The 25,416-nt window shown below is 36.4% G+C and overlaps 1 protein-coding gene across 1 annotated transcript in view; it reads left to right on the top strand.

The window, feature by feature from the left end:
- Nucleotides 1-25,416, top strand: part of LOC126821439 (myoglobin) — a 28,659-nt gene extending 3,243 nt beyond the window's left edge. Inside the window, exons 2-3 of the mRNA XM_050549861.2 lie at nt 21,792-22,023; nt 24,144-25,416. Of these exons, the coding sequence (XP_050405818.1) occupies nt 21,792-22,023; nt 24,144-24,278 (367 nt within the window). The 3' untranslated portion in view covers nt 24,279-25,416. The remainder of the gene's footprint in view (nt 1-21,791; nt 22,024-24,143) is intronic.

Raw genomic sequence — 25,416 nt, 5'->3', positions numbered from 1 at the left:
GATTCATTAATTAAATGTTAAACAATCAATCTGATTACACATTATTGTGGATTAAAACGTGAAAAAATGAAATATTCCCCGAAAAATGAAAATGGCGATCAACGGCTTCAGTAATGGCCGACAATAATGTGATGGCATTGCCGTATACAGCATGACTACATTTGTATATCCTTTTCTAAACGATGACTGACTAAACGGTTAAACAAGGAATATTATTCTTTCTTAAATTGAACTAGACCTGTTAAACTAGCATTTGGAATGAATTCATTCGTCTTATTCCAGACAAATTGTTCCTTTACTGTATCTCTGAGACGAATTCATTCAAAATTCATTATTCGTTTACTCCATACACTATTGTAAGACACATAATATGTCTATGTCTGCACTGCGTTGATTTATTAGTGCACGTTAGCATTCGTTAAACCCAATCATGTCAAGACCAATTATCAAAGCTGGAAACGATGACAAGCGTGTGTCATATGTAATTATAGTTAACCACACTTTTATTCTTGGAAATGCCCACAAACTTGGCCACACGCCTCTGATTTAGGATCTGTATTAACATACTTATACGTTTTGAGGGAGCCACCGTGGTTTAGATAGTAAGGCGCTGGCTCACTAACCGGGTGATCCAGGGTTTAATCCCAGTGTTGGTCGAGAAAGTTCCCGGGATTTTTCCACGTGGTTTTCCCTTGTCAGGGGTGCAAGATGGAGGGCCTGGACAGGAACGGAGTCTAGTCGTTCGAATTAGACGAAAAACCGAATTCCTATGTAGCCTATACGTGGGCGTGTATATAAATGAACCCTTGCCAGTTGCTATCCGGGTTCATTTCACCTCATAGCACACTGTATCGCGCATGCCCGTCTTAATTATCCCAGTTGGTGCAGGACAGTAGGGCATTAAAGTCAATTTCATTCTTTCATTCATTATATTATATACCGGACAACGAATATTTACCCCAATCATCTATAGGCTTTCTGGAATCATTACAATATAAACTAGTTAATATCATGGTATAATAGCATCATACTATCGATTCATTTTCTATGCTGACAGAAGCTGGTAAAACAATACATGGAAGGCCGACCCCGAGCAAATATATAACATTGAAGCCGTAATGTACGCTGGGTCATCCCAACGCAGATCAGTTAGTTAGCGTAGCGATGACAAATAGAACTTAACCTTTGATCTTTACTATTTACATTTCATATAAATAAATATGCAGTAATTGCTCGACTAATTAAAATAATCCAATAAATACGTAAGTGGATATCAAAAACTTATTTTAGTTTTAGAGAATAATAAATATTTCATTTGGTAACGATGCTTAATTACGTCGAAATTTCAGCACGAAATTTTTTGAAATACGGTTCATGAATGTTTTGAAATTGCACAATATTTTGAAGATTTCAAAATCTAAACATATTATGGAAAAAAACGACACATGAACATGTACCCAAACAGACAGCGAATGTTTCATGAATGTTTTGAAATTTCACAACTATTTGCAATCTTCGTAAACACTGTGATGCCAGCTAAACGATTTTAAAATCCTAAATAGTAAGTTAATGCCCAATACATGTAGCTTCCTCCCCTCGACATCTGTCATTATCAATATTCAAAAAAGAAGTACACGTATATGTATCTAGAAATACTGACGAGCAGTTAAGTTGCACTCTCCCAATGTCTGTTTATCTACTTATGTTTGTCTGCTTCGTTTCTCGTGAACAATGCAAACAAGCAACAAGTAAAATGGCCACTTTGCGTACGCCGAAAAGATTATGTACGTGCGCATCAACACCATACGTGTGCACTATGGTATATCAATTATTTGACATGGTCTACATTCTGAAACTACTACACTGTTTCATTTGGATGCTAAATCAAGCGTTTTTGTAACAGTAGAATGCAAGTCGTCTATTTCCACAATCTAACGTATCGCGAGAAGTAATTTGTGATCAAAGTAAAGCATTCTTTAAACATTAAATATTTAAATGAAAGTGTTCGAAATTGTTTAGGTATATCATCCCAAATTTGTTCACCACCTGTTGTTTAAAGAGAACTCGATGTTCGTTGTAAAGATTCTTATGCATCAAGATTACCACGGTGAGCAGCATAAAATTACAAAACAAAAACCATATCAGTACAACAAATACATGGCATGTAAACAAACACACGGACATATAAACAAAACTACTAGTTCAAAGTAAAAAGCGATGCGCCAAGATCAGATTGGTTAGCAAGCGGGATAATACGCCTGTATGTGCTAACTTTAAATTTCGTTAGTTTCGGAGTCCGTAATTTAAACTTTTTTACAAATCTAACCAAACAAAGAAGAAAAAGATGACAAATTTTCCAAATGGCGAGAATATTGACAATGAACTCAAATTCCAAGGACTAAAGTGTACTGTATTTTACTGATGATACATTTGCCTTCGCGAATAGTTCTTTAAGTGTACCTTTGAAATGTCCATCCATTAGCCTTATAAACATATCCATTATTATCGGTACAGCTAATCGTTGTTTCGGGCTAAAAAGAGTAGATCATACATGCTGCCTGTATTTCTGATACAACAACCAACAAACACATTACGATAAGCCGATAATAAGTTTAACATATTTCACTAATTGGAGGTTATAAGAATCCAGAAAGACGCGAAACTATCTTAGAAGATATGTTAACATTTTAACTCAAAACCCCGCTTCACGTATCTAGTTTGACAAGAATAGCTGAAGATAAATCAGCGAGAAACAATAAACATGTAAACCAATACTAATACCAATGTACTGTATATAAACGTGTATATAACTAAACAATGAATGACTGAAGTGGAGTTTTACTACGACCCAATATGTCCATACAAGTTCATATTGGGTTTTAAAAAGAAAGCTTTAATAAAAACAAAACTATACCAGTTTCATATACGCTATGGGAGAAATTGTAACCTTACAGTCCCTCTATGTTCTATTTATATTTCGATTTCTAGTCAACGGATTTTGCGTCCCATCGGATCGACTAGGTGTATTTTCTTTCCAATCGTTCGTCCTGTCCCATTGGTAAGGAGACACCAGATTGGAGAATCCTGATGGTCTTTCTCGGCTAACATCGGGATCAAATCTTGGAAATCCTGGTTAGTAAGCGAGCGCCACATACTCACCAAGCCTCTTTAGCTTCCTATAAAGATATCTCCATCTGGTAGTTTATGTCAGTAGCCTTGTACATTTAGCAATCATAGAAACATTAACAAATTAATGCCTAAATAACCCCCAAATCGTGCCAGGAAAAAAAACAAACTTGGGGATGCTCGATTGTCAGTCTGAAACGTTACGGTTGGCTGAGTTATTTTCATATGAAGTCGGCGCATGCGTTGCAGCGCGAAAACCTCTTCACTAGATTGTCACTTTTTTCGGTTGAGAAAATTCAATTCCGGAACGTGCAATCGAGTATCCCTCTGGAATGTGTCCACATTTAGATAAATTAAAAGGAGACGAAGTTTAATATAATCAATGGAAGTCAGATTATTTTGTAACATTGTACCTTCTATGAAAGATCTGGTTAAATTATTATCTCACTGCAGTAGAGCATGGTATTGATTTATTTTGGAGAGGACTTTATTTTTTTTATCCTCTGACATTATGTGGAATAGAGAAATAACCATTCTGGTCACGTAGCTTCATATTATTTCTTGGTGTACTTTGAATGATCATGCAAAGATGGTAACCTTTAAATCAGAATTAGACACAACATTGATGTTCTACGGTCCCATTGAGATTTGCGTGAATAGCGACCTTCCTAATAGGATAAAAATAGAAAGCCAGTTCCTATCTGTGATAAATAACCGTGATCTGCACTTAGTTGGTGGACACGCACGATGCTTTAACTTCAGTCATAATACTATATTTATGGTGGCTTATTTACAATCATCCTCTGGCTTAGTTGAACATAGACACAATGCTGAAAAGAAAAGCCACCGATGACTATGAAATAAAATAATTCAATAAACCATCTGATGTCATATATGAATGATGTAAAAGCATAAATCAGTAACTTTGCTTTTCTATTACCACGCATGAAAGGCGGAACAAATAAAATAACATGTTTTTATATTTTATCAGCTTTAAGGCACGGGCACACATCGATTGACCAACTTTGATATTTTAGACGGGGACATACTTGTCTGACATTTCTGTAGTTTGGGTAGGACTGTATTAGACATATACAGGGTTTACCGATTAGTAATGACATAATTCAGTTGATAGTTTGGCAGTTAGAATTTGAAGGCACTGTCACGGCGAATGCCCACCTTACATTGTATCAATCGAGTCAAAAAAGTAAGGTGAACGCTCTATAGGCTAAAGTTAATATCCGATTGACTTTAAATTTATTCACTGTGTTTAAGGTCATGACACGAAGAAGCCTATTGAGTTTTAGCGATTTCCGATACTTACTGCCAGAGTTATGGCCCGTGATCACTTCAAAAAATCTTGTGGATGCTCTAGAGGCTAAAGTTAATATTCGATTGACTTTAAATTTATACACATTGTTTGAGGTCATGCGACGAAGAATCCTATTGAATTCCAACGATTTCCGATAATTACTGCCAAAGTTATGGCCCTTGATCACTTTGAAAAATCTTGTGACGCTCTAGAGGCTAAAGTTATCACCCGATTGACTTCAGATTGATACACAGAGTTTAAGATCTTGAGACGAACAAGTATATTGATTTCCAATGAATTTTTATAAAAGACTTGAACAGCTAAACCCATGATATTATAAGTTTCGTATACTAAACGTTAGCATTGGGCAGAACTTTATAAAAAGCAAACAAATTCTAATGGTTTTCTGATAATTACTTCATGATTTGTTACTCTTAATCAGATTTTAGTGTAGTATAAATGTTTCATTACCTGGCAACCTATCTTTTAAAAATGGCCACTTCCCGATCGCAAATAGTGCAAAAGTACAACACAATTTATATGGAAAAACATTCACTGGGTTATAAACATATAGCACGACGTTTCGACGTCTTGTGGCTTTACTATAATTAGTTTATTACTAATTATCATTTGTGCTTTAAAACGATGAGAAAAAAACTTGTCGAAACGTCGTGCTATATGTGCCATATAAATTGTATTGTGTTTTTTTAAATGTGCCCAATCGCTAAATGCCACTCAAGGATTATAATGTAAAAGTATGTAATACTAAGGTTGTCGGCCCTCTAGCGGTCAAAATTTTTGTCCGATTTTGATGAAACATAAAATATGTTTTTATCCCAAAGATCTGGGTTCCTCTCGATAATTGCGCATATCGGACCGTAACTTTCTGGATTATGGCCCGTGATTCTGTGGAAAATCTTTTTAGGTTCCTTAACAAACTGCGAAACTTTTGGGCTGACTTATCAATAATAAAATACAATACTATCGCATCTAGATCTAATGGTCTCTGGAGAAAAAAAATAATAACAATCTACTCGCCTTTATATCAAACTGTATACTACATGACATTGAAACATGGCTCAATAATTTGTTATCGTTATCTTTCAAAATAAACTCTGATTCGGCGACACCATTCTGCATTAAAAAAGATTAACATTCTTCATTATTAATATCTGCTTTCAATCGAGACATAATAATCAAATCTTTCAACATGTGCAAATGCATTTAAAGCAGATTCTGGGGTTGGAATAACGTATAAACAGATAACTTCTATCGGCTTTTCAGAAACCAGTCTCTGATTTCAGTGAGACTCGTCGATGAAAGTGGGTTTAAAGATACAAATAGAACGTCAAAATATGAATAAATAACTGATATTATGGTTAAAACCGCTATACGTGAAAAATAAAGAATAGTAGGAATGAATGTATTATAGTGTCAGGGCATAAGAAGTTGTTAACCTCTTTAATAAGAAATAATATGAAGTGAGAACAACAAATAAGAATCTAAACAATAGGACAGCCACCGACTGCTGAATGATGTCATGGCGATAATCAAGCTGGGGTGTCAAAATATGTGTTAATAAATAAAGGTAATGGGGTTGTCAATATCCCTCATAGATCCTTATATTTGAAGCCAATAACACAGTAAAATATAAAATCATATTACATATCCGTATATTTGAAAAGAGTTTAGAATGTATAGAAATTCCATAACGATGACATTTACTTATGGTTGTTATTACCGGCATGCATTAAGATTGTTTGGGAATTGGATGGCATAATATGGTTAACATAAAACTACTGCTTTTACTACAGAATTCCTGTGGGTGAATTTGGATTGCAATATAAATATGTCTGTGTCTAACGGCCGACGAAACAAATGAAAAACGTTATTTAAAAATTCGGTTAATAATCGATTCCGCTCACTCAACCGAAATTAAAATGAAAATAAGAAACCAGACTAAACAATCTTAAACATTTTTGCCTTCCGCTCATTGGCTACATGTCCAAACTATTATCTCGTTTCGCAAGGTATGCTAACTCTTTCTAGAACACCCGATGCAACTTCTGATTTGTGGACTTTGGGTAACAAACTTTAGTATATACGCAGGATATGCGAGAATTCACCTGCGGCAACAACAACCAGCATGACACCAGAGGAATCTAATATGGATGTACTTTAATTAGCACACCCTTGAGAGGTGAAGATAATTCAAAGAGCCAATGTGTGCATTAAATGATTACAATAATTGATTGTTGAGTGTTTTTCCTGACAACTGCTGATGGTTAATTAAGTAGGATAAACAACAAACTATGCAATCTTTAGTCAATGCGTTTATATTAAATCTTCATTTTTTTGGCTTGGGGTTTTTTTTCGCTCTAATAGCAATCAATTAGCCCCATAAGTTGCAGATTTGGTTTTGCATCTGGAAGCATAAACCACGCAATAACATTGAATTTAAATACAATGTTAAAGCGTACTGTACATGTTGAGGTCATTGAATGTTATTCTGTCTTGATTAACTTATATCTGTAAATCAACTCTTCTCCAGGGATTAGGTACAACACCATTAATTATGATATATTCATATTATTTTAATACTAAAGGAGATCAGCGACCAGACTGTTTATTGATCTGTATATTACTCCTCGTTAGATTGTTATTAATTTATTAATATAATTTCCCAAGATAGTATGTCTGTTTCTAATCTATATGTTGTGCAATATTTATTGTCAACTATTGCATTAAGATTAGATGGCGAATAATATTATTAGGGCGCCCGCTGAAATTCCATCTTTTATTTTGGGAGGTTCACATACATTGTCCTAACTATATAACCTGTGTCTATTGATTGTAAATTATGACAGTTGCCCCATCATTTTTCGGGGGGTTGGATGTCCGTGCGCGCTGTATCATAAGGTCTGTCATTGAGTCAACTGGCGTGGTTTCGAATCCCCGGCTGTACGTGACAAGGAGTAGGGTCGCCTGTCCAGCCGCGTGGGATTTCTCCGGGTCCTCCGGTTTCCTCCCACTGCCAAAGACCCCTACGCTTAAGCGAATTATTGAAATAAAATTAAACCATGTGTTAGTCCCGAAATGACCTAGTTTGTGTCGAGTGGACGTTAAACCCCATTCCTCTCTCTATCTCCCATCATTTTTCGAAATTGTTCTACTCCCCGTCGTTCAAAGTAGACAGTAAATTAAGGATTGTGTTTGTGTCGTTACTAGTGGGGACACCATATTGAATGATCTGATAGTATTGCCGGTGTCAGTAAAGCAGTAGGGCTGGACAGGTCCACATAGATCATTTCTAAAAGTTGATCCCAGTAACTGTCGGCGTTATCTATCCTTGTTAGAATATAGAATAAGATGGGTCACCTCCTTTAACACATTTCATTGGCAGTTCAAAAATGTCCAATAACGAAATAGTATTAAAAACTATTTCATAAAATCGCCGTTACTCTATTTTCACACAATTTATATTAACTATCATTTTTAACAATTTTTTTTCTATTATTGTTAACAGTTTTCACGCAATGTATCTTTCATTTTTAACCATTTTCTATTGCTAAGAATGATACAATAATGAAATTACCTGTTAACCATACTGTATTGCTAAGAATGATACTATAGTGAAATTAACTATCAAGCAATAACGTTATAGGTGTTAATTTAATCAGTATATAAATCTATAAATCTAGAACAGGTGTCTTATACTACCTGTTTAATTATCTTCGTATGTTATATGTGTACACGTTAGCACGCACGTTAATCACTTTACTGTAATAATGAGCTAACTGTCATGAAGGGTTGGTTGATTTATTCATGATTAATACACTTAACCTCAACACAATTTCTGTTCTAGTCTCGGGGAATAAATATTACACGGTTTGCTCTTATAAATGTCTTAGAAAATACCTTCTTAGTTTCTTTTATTTGGAAATTCGGTCGGTAAAGCTAGACCTCTTGACACTTTCTTAAGCTTTATATTTATTTTTTTAATAAGAGTTGAATTTTGAGTTCATCAAGTATATTTTTACTGCTGTTCTTTCTGTTCTGTCAATTAGATGCAAGTCCCAAACATATTATCGCTGCCTTATTCATAGATCTTGTAATGTCATCATGCATTGACTGGGTTGAGTTTCTGTTTAAGAATTCGGTCTGTTTAAATTACTGCAATACTTTCTATTTTAAACCGAGAGTACTGCATTTTTGTTGAAGAATTGTGATCGTTTATAATGTAGAGAGAGAGAGAGAGAAATGTGGTTTAACGTCCACTCGACACAAACTAGGTCATTTCCGGACTAACACATTTAATTTTATTTCAATAATTCGCTTGCACGTAGGGGTTTTTAGCAGTGGGAGGAAACCGGGGAATCGAAACCACACCAGGTGACTCAATGACAGACCGTATGTTACAGCGCGCGCATGCTAACTATTTGCCCCCCCTCCCCGTTTATAATGTAATGTTTTCTAGTTTGATTATGATGTGAAACTCGTATCTATGCAATCCGATGCTGTTCCTGAAAGGCAAATCCTTCGATAACGCTTTATCAAACATTCATGACAAGTTTTTGTCGTGATAACAGATAAAGCAGGAGAACTGCCTTTGTGTGAAAGGAATTTTCAATTTATTAATGATCACTCGTGGTTACAGTAATTGTCACTGACGGCTGACTTCCGTTTTCGCACGTGATTGTTTTTTCTTACCCAGACGGTCAGAATTAGTTTTGATTAACCTCGTGATATGAAAGAAGTTGCTTGCCTGGAAATGAGATAAATACGTTGTTATCTAATGGCAAACGATGTTGGACATTTCGTACATAATTTTAATTCTTCAAACCCGTCTTCATCAGCCCGATTAGTACTGAAAAGTAGGACGTTAAACCCCATTTCATATTTCGGTAAAGCTTAACCGACAACAACCAGTGTATAATTATGTTATTATACAGGTCACAATTCTAGGGAATACAACTTCTGCTTATTACTAAGCTTTCCTAGTTGCCTTGCCACATTTATATGTTGGCACTCAACTAAAGGAATCCGTAATGGTTGGTATTCGACGAAGAGCAGCTTGTACACCACTATTGAGGCACAAAATGCCCCATAGCCAAATGTATGGTGTATGTCGATCTTCATTATCTCGGTTCGTGCCGAAAAGTGGAAGATTGAAGATGTATCATGTAAGATTTAGATGAATATCTGGCTGCTCTTGCTTTAATAGTTAGAACGCATTTTTATGGAAAACGAATATATTGAGAATTCCATCCAAATTGTTTTATTCTGGGCGAACTTCTGATTGCATTAAGATGTAGCGTACAGTATTTGACAACCGAGGGTGTTAAAACCCATTAAGATTTTGGTCTAGGTGTTAATTATAGGCTTGGCATGTGGATAAATGAATAGCCTAACTATTAATTTATGTAAGATTTGAAGCGCGAAAAGACCTGCAAAAGACAGATGTGGGTCTTATATAATGTATATTTAAGCTGGGCGCACATTGCATCAAATAAATAACAAACAGATTTGTGCAACTAACGTTTCTTGCTCATCATGCACTACCTGCATATTATAAATAACGGTAGATGTTATTTGTATACATTAACGATATACCAGCGGTCGGCACGAATCTTGTGTGCATAGCAATATTTTATTGATGTTATGCGAGAAGCGTCGTATCGACTAATAGCCCAGCCATTTTACGTTAAATGTAGGGCAACATAGAACAAATTGCAACAGAAGGTTTGCTAGTACTGTTGTGTTCGTGGGATCATCCTCTACAACATATCCAAAGTTATCTGATTCTAGTACGTTGTAGAGGACGATCCTACGAACACAACCGTACTAAGAAACCTGTTGCATTTTGTTCTAGGCCAATACTTACTTTGACAGGACTATAAATGAACAATAGACCACGTTAATCTGATTCGTTTGTTTAAATCGTTGATCCAGAGTGATCATATTTAAAACAAATAAGTGGCATTGTTGTATTAGAAGTATATAATATGCTGTATTGTTCTATTTATAGGGGATCACGTGGCTAAGTGGGTAAGACGCTAGCTCGCTAGCCTGGAGGTCGGGTGTTCGATCCCTGCATTGGCCGAGAAAGTTCATCCAGATTTTCCGGCGTGGTTCTCCCTTGTCAGTGATGCAGGACGGAGGGGCTGACAAGGAAAGCTGTCTAGTCGTTCGGATGGGACGAAAAACCGAGGTCCCGTGTACACATTGGCGTGCACGTAAAAGATCCCTTGGCAGTTGGAATTCGATATAAGAGTAGGCCGTAGTGCCGCTGTCCGGGCAAAATTTCCCTCATAGCACACTGTATGGCGTATGCCCGTCTTCATTAGCCCAGTTAGGAGCAGAACAATAGGACGTTAAACCCCATTTCATTTCATTTCATTGTTCTATTTATTATACGAAAGGTATAATCGCTTGTATTGTTACATTTATCATACTAAAAGTATAATAGTCTTTAGTGGTGTATTAAATATATTAAAAGCATAATAGGTTGTATTGGTGTATTAAATATACTTTCAAGTATAATAGGTTGTATTGACGTATTGAATATATATTAAAGTATACTTATTTCGAATTAATGGGCATTCAAAGATTTACTCATTTTCATTTAGCTATCAGTCAAATTACAAATTACAATTACATACAAAATATATTGCAGTGTTGTGTCAAATGGTTCTGATTACTGAATTGGCATCTACGGAAATTCAATAAATTTAGATTCCGTGGTAATTTTTTTTAGATATATAAGACGTTTAAAATAACAGATAGTTGTTATCTGGTGGACATTTTCTACGCACCTCCATAGTTAGAGATTCCTTGCAATCGGATATTCAATCAAATATTCGGATGACTTCAATTTTATCAATAACCTAAATATGCTCGGTGACTCTGCTAGGGGTTTTAATTTTACGGATCTCGTTCTCGTGACAATAACACTGCTTACTCTTTCACCGGATGTTAAAATCTAGCAATGTGAAGCTAGCAGTTTTATTGTGCTGTTTCGATTGTAATTTGTAGTTCAGACGCATCTCATTTTGAAAAGTACCAGTACTCATTACACGACGGACTGACTGTTGTCATAATGAACTCTTCCGGGAGGACATAAATAAAGTCGCCATTGGTCAGATTGTTCAATTACTGCAAAGATAAACTAGTTTTCGTCCAGGATCGGGTCAGCTCTTGAGAATAAAAATCACAGCACTTTGAACTGTTTGTGGATCGATAACTATAAAATCTATTTGGTAGGCAAGCCACGAGCTTTTGTAATCTCGTCCAATACGAGGCTTCATCTGCTGGCTGAAACAGGTTGCCAAAGGTGAAACCTTAGTTCCGTACTTAATCAAATAAAGGGCAGAAAAGAAGCGACGTGATTTTATTCACGTTTTATAAGCCACATAGAATAGAGATACTTACAGACCTCTAAGGACTAGAGACCAAAAGCAGCGATTGAATAGTTACTTCTGTCGTGGATGTGAATCCTACGACATCCTACTCTCGGTTCATAAAGAGATATTTTATTTAGTAAACGAAGTTAATTTTATCTTTCCTATATTTCTCAATTTTTTAATTATGTCTGCCGTTTCTATCGAAAATAGGACTATATTCAACATATTATTTCCGTTTCATACTGAAGAATATTCAATATTAGTAGCTCTATTGTTGTTGGGGTTGATCGAAAATGGAGTCTAATTGTACAAATTGATGATGAGTCGATAATCATTCAGACCAATGAAATGAAATGAAGTGAGGCTTAACGTTCTACTGTTCTGCTCCGAATGGGCTAATAAAAACGGGCATACGCCATACAGTGTGCGATGAAGCAAGCTTTATCTGGACAGCGGCACTACGGCCTACTCTTATATTGAATTCCAACTGCTAAGGGATGTTTTACCTGCACGCCGATGTGTACACGGGACCTCGGTTTTCCTCTCATCCGAACGACTAGAATAAACACCGAGAAAGAACAGCGACCTCAAGGCTAGCAAGCCAGCGTCTTACTCACTTAGCTACCACGACTCCTTGAAATACAGACGTTTGGCGCATGTTTTCACAAGTTTGTTATTGCATGCTATAAATATTAATTTACTTATATTCACTTCAGACATCGTATTGTTGGTTATCTTTTGTAACGTACCCGTCGAAATATGCACTGAAACTAACAGAAGTAACATCGTCTTGGTGTACATGTATTGACAGGGTGTTGTGTTATTGTATATCGGATTTGAATCTAATCGTAAATCGAAGTAATCGTAAAAGGAGATCGTTACAGATATCATCGTTTCAGTGACGGGGACATGATTCCCCAGTATGGGTCGGGAGGAGGGGGGGGGGGATTCCCCCAGAAAGGTTTTGAAAATTCCCGCCGGAATAGGCAATGTGAGATATCTCCTGGAAAAGTAACTCAATGAAGATAAATGATCACATCTTAGCATCGATGATAAATGGGGGAAATTAGCTTATGGAACTTGGATATAGATTGCTTTGAATGAATAGTACATATTGCAATTCTTCAGTCCGCCGCGTAGAAATTTTATTAATGGACGACTACAGTAGCGTGTAATGTAAGGAAATAGGGGGAGTGGGCACAGAACATGCGACAAATAGATGCTAGTCTCGGAATGGGTCAGCTATAAAAAAGATTTGTTAATATAGATAGCTTTCTTTTTATTTGAAATTTCCCTTGTGTGACATATCATTCTGTAATAAAGTTCTTATTTTCAGTTTGCTTGGAAGCTTCGGTTTTTAAAGCACGAATCGATCGCATGTATTCCTGCGTACGTCGTTATTTACTAATTGGTCGCTATGAACTAATTAAGGTAGACTGCTTTAACTTGAGGAACGAATTGGGATCTTTGTTCAAACTATTTCTCGAGTTCTAAAGTGTTTTTTGTTCTTAAAATTATAAATAATATCTCAAGTGATTACACTAGGTGCTGAAGTCATTAATTTAAAGTATTGTGGATATAAAGAAGAAAAAGTCTTTTCCCAATGGTTTTAGAAACATCTTCACAAACGTACGAAATATGGAATTATAAACTTCTTAGACACATACAGGCGAAATCGAAATATGCTCTAAATAAACAATGTTTGTATAAAAGCCAAAGTTGTAGTTTTATTATGAAGTCAATATTACACGTCAACACGTTTATATTTTCTTTTTATTTTCATTGTGTTACAGCATATTGAAGACATACATTCAGCAAATAATCGTTGATTCTATATCACGGAAAACTGGTTTGTTAGTTCAGAGAGCAGATGTTATGTGCCGTACATTTTATAGTTAATATTTTTAGTTCGGCAATTAATACTGGATATAAGTTATGATATGAATTGAAATAAACTGGGTATTAACGTCCTACTTTTATGCACAATTCGGGCTAATGAAGACGGGCATACATGGAAACTCTTATTTCGAATTCCAACTGGGATCGAACCAGAGTCATTCAGCATAGCGAGCCAGTGCCGTACTGACTGGGCCAAAGATTTATTATTATTTGTAACCAGGTCCGGGGGTTTGATCCCTGTTTTGGCCGAGAAAGTTCTCTGGTTTCCTCTAGCCAGTGGTGCTGCACTGAGGGCCTGGAAAAACAGCGTCTGGGTTGATCGGAAGGGACGAAACGCTAAAGTGGATATAAGGGTAGACCGTAACGTCGCTGTCCGAGCACACTTCCCCTCATGACACACCGAATTTCAATAGCCCAGTCGGAGCAGAACAGTAAGACATTACGTTAAATCTCAAATTTTATTTCACAGTAAGCCACATTTCATTTTATATGGTTAACAGTTGTAAATTGTCGATCTCGCTGTATTGGTTAGTTTGTTACAATGATCATCTCTCTATCGTCAGTTTGCTTTTATTTAGAATACCAGTCATTAATTGTAACCTTGTCCTACAAAACAATGCCAGTAATTATATATTGAATTAACCCTGTTTACCGTTTATAATGGTTTGAATCAATCGATAGGATAAAAGTCAGTCAATCGATTAATGAAGTGACAATCACAATATTTCACAGAAGCTCTATATGATCGTATCTATAAATTTGTCCTTTCAGCCACTAAATAATATCATTTATCCTTGAAATACGAAGGTACGTACGTGCGCGCTGTATCATAAGGTATGTCATTGAGTCAACTGACGTGATTTCGATTCCCCGGTTGTACGTGACAAGGAGTAGGCTCGCTTGTCCAACCTTACGGGTTTTCTCCAGGTCCTCCGGTTTTCTCCCACTGCTAAAGACCCCTACGCGCAAGCCAATTATTGAAATAAAATTGAACTATAGGTTAGTCCCGAAATGACCTAGTTTGTGTCGAGTGTACGGACGTTAAACCCCATTTCTCCCTCCCTCTCTCTCTCTCTCTCTCTCTCTCTCTCTCTCTCTCACTCTCTCTCACGAATGTAGGTCTGGATAACTGGATCTTTGGATTTGAACACCAAGTATCTTACATTTTATATTAATTCATTGCAGTTAGAATTTTCGTCTAGAAACTTTCAAGATCCAGAAATAATTATGTCTGTATACAACAGATTCATAAATTGGAATCAAAATGATCAAATACGTAATTTGAGATTGCAAATGGTGGATATTTACCAGTTGTAGAAATGGCATGTCTGTACAAGTATTCCGTTTAAAGGAATCAGTTTAATATAAATATGGATTCAGACAACACAGCTTGTGATTTAAGTCGGGTAAAATAGCCCCAATCCTGCACAACGTATGGGAAATCACAGCACTGCTCGTGCTCTACATCAACAAACATACGATCTTTATTTATTAAGTATTTATAAGCAAGTCTCCTAGTCGACATAATTTCTTTGAAATCCTTTATCTACATCGTATGTCTATTGATGTCTGTTCCAGGCCAGATTTATATTTCAAAGGAAAGCTAAGATTTTGCATGGAAGTAATGAATATATCTCATATTAATTTGATAAATAAAGATATTCAGGGTTATCTTTTACGAGAACAGGCGAAATTGTGATTTATAGTCTCTTGTGTGCAGGCTATATATTTGGATTTCTGACAGAGCTATTTTTGATTACATCATTCCCATAAAGCTTAATTTCTCTTTATATTTGACCAATTTTAGAACTCAGACAAGTTTCGGGCTATGAGCTTAGTTGTCGATGAGATGTTGATTGAAATATTAAAAGTAATTAGCCAATAAATAAAGATGTGACTTCTAAATGTATCTGGTCTTCGTTTTCCTCCTTTTCTAAATTATGGCACGCAATTCAAACTACTCCATCCTCGTAGATTGTTTGTGGCTCAGCTGATAAGGCGCTGTATCGTTACTTGAAGATCCCGCTGTTTGCCGAGACAGTTCCCGTCTAGCGTGGTTTCCTCTTGTCAGTCTTGGCGGAAGGGTGGCTGGGGGGGGGGGGGGGCTGGCAAGGAACAGTGTCTAATTATTCGCTTGGTACGAAGGCCGAGGGTTAGTGCACACGTTGACGTGCACGGAAAAGACCCTTTGACAGTTGGGATTCAATTGCTGCCCAGGCACACGTTTCCTCATAGAAAACTGTATGATGTATGCCCGTATCGGTTGGTGCATAAATGTAGGAAGGTAAACCCCATTTCATTTTATTCACTCATCCGTCAATTATTGTGCATGGAAACAGTTATAACCGGAGCTATATAAAAAAAACTAACTTAGAAATAAAAAATGAAATGAAATATCCCGCTGTTCTTTGCCAACTGGGCTAATAAAGACGGGCTTACGCCATACTGTTCAGTATACAGGAGAAATTCTGCTCGGACAGTGGTGCGGCTGCCGAAATCCAACTGTCAAGAGTCCTTTTACATGCACGCAAATGCCAGGCCCTCTGTTATGCACCACTGACACGGGGAAATCGCACCGGAACAATACCGAGGAATTTTCTCCCGCACCAAAGTGAGATGTAACAAGTGGTCAAAGTGAATCCGGTTGATGCTATGTGTCAAGGTCATGCAGCTGTGTCTAGTAATTTTGAACAGGGCATAGGACATAGCGAGTGTCGTGCACTAATTAGAATTAGAATGCACAACTTTTAGCTTACCCGAGAAGGGTGTGTCTTAACGTTGCCATTTAACTATATTATATATAATTATTATCGAAAATCAGATATTGAAGGTATGTACCTGATTGCAGTCAATATTTGTTTCCGCAAATTAGGAGTAATATGTTCAAATGAACGCAACATTTTGTACCAATCAATGGAGACCACTAAGAATATAACCTTAATTAGACAACTGGTTGAAAATTAATACCATGGAAACCATATTTGTATGACGCCTAATTAAGGCGTATATATTGTAAGTGACAGACACAGAAAAGAAGCTTTTGATGGCCAGGAATCTATCTCATCCATATGTTCTGTTACCATTTCAGCTGATCGCCCCGGAATTTTGCGTAAAACGTCGATAACGAGTTTTAAATTAGGTTCCAAGATTTAAAAAAAATATATATATTTCTGTCAATTATAATCGATTCCTTGCGCGTTTGACACTGTTGTCTTTTTTCCCGAAAGTGATGGCTGTTAAAACAATCATCCTAGCCATCACAATATGCCATGAATTATTAGAGCAATTCAATAATCTCTTGAGTCTGATTCATCAAGAATCCATTAAGTGGGCTCGGGGTCGTAGGCTCTCTATTGAGTGATCGATTTCTTGTTAAGGTATTAAAATACATTCTAACAATATCCTCGTTTAAATATTTTGTAAGTGTAAAATTAACAAACTTAAGACATGACCTATTCCCTTATGGTCAGAAATATTATGACTCGCAAATCTTCGTTTTAACTTACAATGGGTCGCAAACAATCTGAATAAAATACAGATCTATATTTCGTTTCGTTTTTTTATACTTTCGATGGCCTGCACTACATGAAGATCTGACAAGTTATAGCGATAGGTCACGTCAGGGGTCAAAAGACCGACTTATGACCCTATGACGTCAGACATTTGATTAACCAATCAGCATTGATGTTACTAGTGGATTACCCACAGTTCCGTGAAAAACACGCCTAAAGCTCGCCGTAAGAGACCGTTTCACTGGCTTATCCCTGACACCATTCAGAACACGAGTTAAATAACAACTCTTCCAGATCCAAGTGTAGTAAAGACAAGTAAAACAAAATTTTGAACTATAAAAACGAAACAAAATAGGATCTGTGTTTTAACCAGATTGGGTCACAAATGTATATGAAACTTCTAAAACCTTGCCACAAGCTGTGTTTGGAGTTTTCGACGCTTATTTAAATCCTGTCTGAGCAGGGAGCGCTGAGTCGCTAATCAAGTCTCAGTCGTTCCTGATGTTGACTGAAGTTCTTCGGAATTTTCCGGTGTGGTCTCCCCTTGGTACAAGACTAAGGACCTGGCAAGAAACAATGCCTAGTTGTTCTGATGGGACGAAATAACGAGGTCCAGTGTACACATTGGCATGCTCGTAAAAGAACCCTTGACAGTTGAAATTTGAAATAAATGTAGGCAAATATTCCATCATAGGGCACTGCATGGCGTGCGCCCGTCTTCATGAACCCAGTCGGTGAAGAAAAGAAAGTCAAACACTATTGCATTTCAGTTATCTAAGCCATAAGAACACCTGCCTATTTCATATCCATATTTCTTTCAAATCTTTAATTATTTTGTTCATATATCGACTAACATTGTATATCTACTTGGGAAGGCATTTCGTTATCTGTAATTCTTGTAAAATAGTTGTCATTATGGAGTTAGTCGATAAAGTATTACACTTGCAACTCTATATATTGATCGCTACGAAAATTAAACCTATTATCAACCAATCTTTATATTATCTGATAGAATCAGGTTTTACTGTGTGAAATCCGCGTAGCTCTATATTTACATGACTAACATGCCCTAATAATACGCATATGTTAAAGAGGCATTAGGTAAGATAAAAATAAAAAGCTGGCAGCTCTCGCTAAAATAGTTTAAGATTACTTCAATGCTACCGCTTGTTCGATAACTGCAAAACCTATTTAAATCGGGAGTTGTTTATAGTCTTGGTAAGTTAATTAATGTCTGATTGATAATGTAAGTAGTAGTTATTAGCACACTTTCCGAGGTGTATCGGTGAATATCAGGACAGTTTTGGTCGAGGGGCCCAGCCGACCAAAACTGTACTGATATTCACCGATACACCGAGGAAAGGTGCTAATAAGTTACTTTCATCACATTTCTATCGAGTATTGTGAAGCAAAATGTGAAAAATGGTATTTATTATCGAGTCGTTTCAACCGAAAAGTGACAAATACTTGATAGGTATCTAAAACGGTATAAAAGTATCCGTGTATCAGAAATGAACAGTACTCTTTCTGTACATTTCTGATACACGGATACTCTTATGCATGTATTGCAAATAATCAGGACAGTTTTATCAAAGGTTGCCAGTGGCAACGAGTAGAAGTGGGATGTAAATAACATTACATTTAAGGCCTGAGGAAAGTCCTGTAAAAGGCAGATTTAGCTCTTCAATAATGGCTGTTTAATAAGCTATTTGAAATCAAATAAATAAATATACCACAGTTTTTAGAGAGAATTTGGAGACAGATCTCTTAACTGCGTTGCATGGACCGGTGTTGAGATTTTACTATAAGTAGTAACTTAAACGTCCCGATGTAGTAACTTGCCTCAATAATAAACACATATTGATTGGTGGGACGATTTACCCAATACTACCCAATACCACCTCAATATCACCATATACTACAACATAATGATGCAAAATAGACATATCGCGGGAAATGTACTTCAAATGCGATACCGATATCTGAGTATACTGGAGACAAAAACATAAAGCTGTACAATCAAGAGAGAGAGAGAGAGAGAGAGAGAAAGTGTGGGGGGGGGGTAACATCTACTTGGCACAAACCAGGTCATTTTGGGTACTAACACATGGTTCAATTATATTTCAATAAATCGCTAGCGCGTAGAGGTCTTTAGCAGTTGGAGGAAACAGGGGGACCCGGAGAAACCCACGAGGCTGGGCAGGCGGCGATTCGAAACCACGCCACTTGACTCAATGACAGGCATTATGATCAAACGCGCACGCGTTAACCATTCGCCCCCCTCCCCACAATCAAACGCATTCTTATTGTGGATATGTAGTAGACGTAGGAACAGTACCCAATATGAATCTTACACAGTTCTCGGTGATCTTTTTAATACGCCCAATTTGAATTGAAATATCTTGTGGAAGCTCTAGAGGCTAAAGTTAATATACGATTGACTTTAAATTCATACACAGTGTTTAAGATCATGTCCCTTGATCACTTCAAAATATCTTGTGGATGCTCTAGGGGCTAAGGTTAATATCCGATTGACTTTAAATTTATACACAGTGTTTGAGGTCATAAGACGAAGTATCCTATTGATTTTCAACGATTTCTGATAATTACTGCAAAAGTTATGGTCCTTGATCACTTTAAAAAACTTGTGGACGCTCTAGAGGCTAAAATTATCACCCGATTGACTTCAGATTGATACACAGAGTTTAAGATCTTGAGACGAACAAGTATATTGACTTTCAATGAATTTTTATGACTTGAACAGCTAAATCCATGATATTAAAAGTTTCGTATATTAAATGTTAGCATGGGGCAGAACTTTATAAAAAACAAATCAATTCTAATGGTTTTCTGATAATTACTTCATGAGTTGTTACTCTTAATCAGATTTTAGTGTATTATAAATGCTTCATTACCAAAAAAAGTAAAAATATGCGACAACACTTGTTGACTGCCCGGACGATTTGGCTGCTGTGGGCGTATGTTTAGTTGCCTGGCAACCTATCTTCTCACTGACTAAAAAATTTAAATTTGGTTGTCTAAGTTCTTTGCTCCTTTATATGATGTTTTGAGCTAGAAAGATCAATGTAAACAGTTTTAGATCCCAATTCTGCAAGTCTATTGCCGTTTTCGTGACAACCAAATTGTAATGGTTCATATCATGAGTTCTGAGTTGAATTGCTTCGGTCCTGATGTTTAATTATCTTGCAATGCCCAGTCCCTTTATAACAGTTGCTCAGTGAGTATGGAGCTGACTCACTAACCAGTGTGTCCCGAGTTCGATCCCAATGTTGGCCGAGAAAGAGATCTGAGATTTTCCTGCTGCCCGGGTAAACTTTTCCTCATAGCACACCGTATGGTATATGCCCGTCTTCATTACCCTGACTGGCACAGGAAAGTAGGACGTTAAACCCCATTTCATTCCACTTGTGACCAAAATTCAGTGTAACTGTCTGGATAGCCATATCTATATACTTGGCAATCGATAGTCGCGATTATCAAGCCAATCATTACAATTAAACCAGTAGAGGCAAGTTAATGTTTTGATTTGACATTTTCGGGAACAGAGTTATAATAGGGTAAATAGTCACATTTTGGGGTTTGACGACATGGCTAAACTCATTTTTATATACGTTGTGTTTAGAAATCTGGAACTACCCGTTTAACTTGTCAGTAATATAGGCCTATGTGTTGATATATAAACATTCCAAATAACTGAATAGTCTACTACTACGGTAACCACTCTGTTAATAAAAGCTGATTTTGTTTTCATTAATCTAACAAAATTGGAATGTCTCTGTTGCAAGATTATATCGCAATCCATCTGTGTTTTGTTAACCGTCGACACAAATACACTATTATTAACTAGTATTTCCTTCAGGGCAAGTGGTAGTCAAAATGATCTAGTCTGGGGATATTTTTTCACTCGGTCGATATCAACGGAATCTGTCCCGTTCTAACCCAGATTCACACGAAACTATTATCGAACAGAAAACCAATTCTGGGGAGTTCTGATAAATTTCAGAAAGCACTCGACCAATCTTTTCATTACCACAAAACCTGTTCTGCTGGAAAATATCGTAAATAAACGAGATCAGTTCTTGTCCCTTTACTCCCCTATATTTATATTGATGCAATCGAAATACGGATGCAATATTGTTAAATATTATTAGAATATACCGCAAATTATAAATAATAAGTGTATCAAAATGGAACGGCACAAAGTCGTTGCTTAATTAGGATTGCACTGTCACTAAATAAAAAATTAAATAGTTATGCATAAAGCACACAACGAAGTTAAAGAAAAAGAAATCCTAATTGCTTTACAAAGAAGCGGCTGGTATGAAAAGATGGTTTTAAAAATCAACTTTCTAATATTATTCAGCATTTGGTGCCATTAGACCTTGCCATATTCTTTTCATGTGCAAATTAGATATCGATATTCCATTACACCCTGCCATGTTATGCAATTAGCGATTATTCATATATTTTCCTCTTATTTTTTCAATGATTATTGATTTATTTTTCCTTTGTTTTCAGAATGTTTAAAGCGAATCGAGGGTTGCAATCTCTATTTAGCAGTTTTAAAGATCTGAAGACATCGGATGAATTAAGAGTTAACGAAGCATTGGAAAAACACGCGGGAATAGTAATGGGAGTATTGGATGAATGTATATCAAATATAGACAATGTAGATTATATTCTGGATATTCTTACTAAAACGGGAGCTACACATAAAAACTTTCCTGGTTTCACAGCCGAATTTTTTTGGGTAGGTATTAAGTTACATTTTTTGTTTTATTATTCTAGTGAAACATTAATTAGCCAAAATGTATCCACGAAAACCGGTTAGCTTTTATGATCGATCTCAAGACACATGCCGGAAAGTTAATTAAATTTGACAATGTATTTATGATTCCAAAGAGCCAATTACATATCTACGTATTAGAATAGCCAATTATCAAAACCGACTTTTATTAATACACGTACCTCGCCTATCTTTTTACCCTTTGTTGTACACGTGCTTTGCCCAATTTTCTCAGAAGCACCTAACCTTGAAGCATAATTTTAAAGATCATTAGGTGTGATCGGAGACGGATATACATGGTTGGATAAGAAATAGAAGGCAAATTACTTTATATACACATGTAACTACATCTAGGCTCAGTGGGCGGGGGTGTGCATCAAATGGGCACAAAACCAGACCCAACTTTTCTATAGTAAAATTTTGCGTAGAATACGATGCCGAGTGGTAATCGTTCCACCGTTTGGGGTGTTTTCGAGATATTCCGGGTCAAATGAGGTCATTTGCACTGAAAGTGAATGTGCAGCCATTCTTGTATCATGCAAACCTGCTTAAAATGATCGAAAGTAATCACTCTTTCAATAAAAATGTAAACTTGCTAAATTCACCTTTCTTCTTTGTGACCCCGGAGGTCAAAAGGTCACATTTTCCGTTTTTGCACTAGGAAGATTTAAAGCAATAAAATATCTCGAAAACGCCCCAACGGCGGCTTGAGTACCTCTCGGCAACGTATTCTACGCAACAATTTACTGTAGAAAAGTTGGGTTTGGTTTTGTACCCATTTGATGGACCCCCTCCCCCCGCACTCAGCGCACTATCGAAAGTCTGGACACTATTGGGTAGTATTACTGTTATACTTTCCCAATCTAGAATTTCATTTACAATTTACTTAAATTTCTCTTTCGTTTTATGGACCCTTTTTTACCGTCTCTAGACCAGTCGGTGCCAGGTCCTGCCCTCAATCCTACACCGCGGACAAGGAGTAACCAGACTGGGAAATTTCGAGGAACTTTCTCAGCAAACATCGAGATCCCCTGCTATACTGACTGAGCCACCATGGCTTTCTTAACCCTTCTGCAAGCTGCATGACTTATAACCAGATGACCTAGAATTAAACAACCAAAAGCAACTAAGCCACTAGCAGTTGGTCGGAGTTTTATATGATGAAACGTCTATATAAATGTTCATTTTCCGGTGTGGTGCAGGGCAAGGGACACCGTATAGTCATTTGGACGGTCCCGTACACACATTGGAGTGCACGTATAGAACCCTTGACAATTGGAATTCGGAATAAGAGTAGGCCGTGGAGCCGCTGTCCGGCGTATGCCCGTCATCATTAGGCCAGTCGGAGCTGGACAGTGACAATGTATCATCACTATCGGGTACAACGAAGAAAAAATTGATATTTACTAACTACACGGGGGAAAAGGCTAATAATATGTTAGGTTGCTTGTCATCCATTTTGATTTTTAAAAAAAATAACAATATAAATCACAAATCCGACATTTTAATCCCTAATTTTTGCTGTTGTTCATAAAATTCTATGTGTCAAGATTGCGAAATTGATCACCCGTGTGCCAAGTTTGAATGTATTTAAATGTTAATCCGTTACCATTTAAAGGAATTACGATTCTCCTCCACACGTCGTTATATCACGTGACATTCAGTTCAGTGATTCACTATTAAAGATACATTATGTAAGATTTAGATAAAAAGCTTCCCGTTCTTGCAACAATAGTTTAAAAATAGATGATGGAAAATGAATATATTGAGCGAAGTTATCAGTGTTTGAAGTTTTGGCAAGATGTAGTGTAGAATGTTTATTATCGTAGCAACTGTTATTTCTTTTTTATTAAATCATTAAATTTCAATCGTGTTTCCATTTAAATCTCGACCATCCGATGTTCTAGAGAGATGGTTATAGGCTCTACATCTGAATAAATGTCTAACTAATAGTTTATATTTCATTTAAACACAAAACAGAGACATGCAGTAAGCAGATTTACTTTTACATAGTGCATCTTTAATTTATATCACGATTGAATCACTCCATTCCTATAATTGATTTATTTTTATTTTATTTTCAGGAAATAGAGACACCATTTTTAGAATCTGTAAAATTAACTCTAGGCGATCGTTATACGGACAATATGGACTCTATTTATAAAATAACAATAAAATTGATTCTGGAAAATTTGGTGAAAGGCATAAAAGAGTCGTGATAATCATATCTTGGATGGTGTTAATTAATCCAGGATTTGGTGCGGGGGAAAAGTTGAAATCCGGACATGTCTGACTAATTCTCCTCAGACAACGATATCAGATGCAACTTGTCGGTTCAGCATATCGGCAATATAGCATGGACTCCCACACAATACTCTGGGTTTGAGATGAATGAATTTATATACGGGAATAATAGATGTATATTATATATATATACTAAATATGAGTATTTATTTATAGTGACTGTCTCAAAATATTTTGAAATATTTATTTAAATTGAATATAATAGTTTTTTAATGGAAAGGATTTCGTTTCGTTCTATCATATCATGTACACTGTTTGTGATATTTCTTTTCGTGTGGAAATTGGCCAGCGTGTAATCTGGCGTAGACTTTGTAATATTTCACTGGATGAGTTCGATTCGTGTTTTGAAACATAACTGATAAATTAACAAAATTAGAAAAATATTTAGAAATTAATCGACCCCTGTCATTTGTATAAAAGTAAATGTATTATAATGTGCTGTGTGGAATATTTGGACCAGGAACTGCCTGAAAGCGCTGCTCATCTTGTTGTTCTTCCCTTTTGTGGTGACACTCTTCGGAAGAACCCAAGGCTCCACCAATTTGAGTGCGATCGACATGAAACTTGGCATTATATTGTTTCTTGGACAATTGCGCATCAATATTTGACGTCTCAATTCTGAGATGGCTGTAATAAACTCGATGCTCAGTTCCTGGTCCATATTATACGCCCATACTTCTTATTAATATTATGTATCTTTGTTTTATAATTTGACGTCCATAACCTCTTTGTATGTGATCACATAAGGTGGGTGAGCTTGTTACGTCTTTCTACATTCTCCCGTGAAAGGTACCATATGGCAGTTTGATGTTTTCATCATTTGTCCCGGACTGTAACATGAAGTCATTGAACGATATACCTAACATTTATGTGTGGAAAACGTAAATCGGGCTTGGCGATGGGATTCTTTCTTTGGAAATATTAATTATCTCTGAATATACTTTTATTTATATGTTAATGATGTGCATTGTATAATATTGCAAGAAAAATTTCAATATGTCATTTTTGTAAAGATTTAGATATAAAGTAGGAGAAAGTGGTTCAATAGCCAAA

This window comes from Patella vulgata, chromosome 5 (assembly GCF_932274485.2).
Source record: "Patella vulgata chromosome 5, xgPatVulg1.2, whole genome shotgun sequence".
Lineage (NCBI taxonomy): Eukaryota > Metazoa > Mollusca > Gastropoda > Patellidae > Patella > Patella vulgata.
This window is presented reverse-complemented; position numbering and strand designations above follow the sequence as displayed.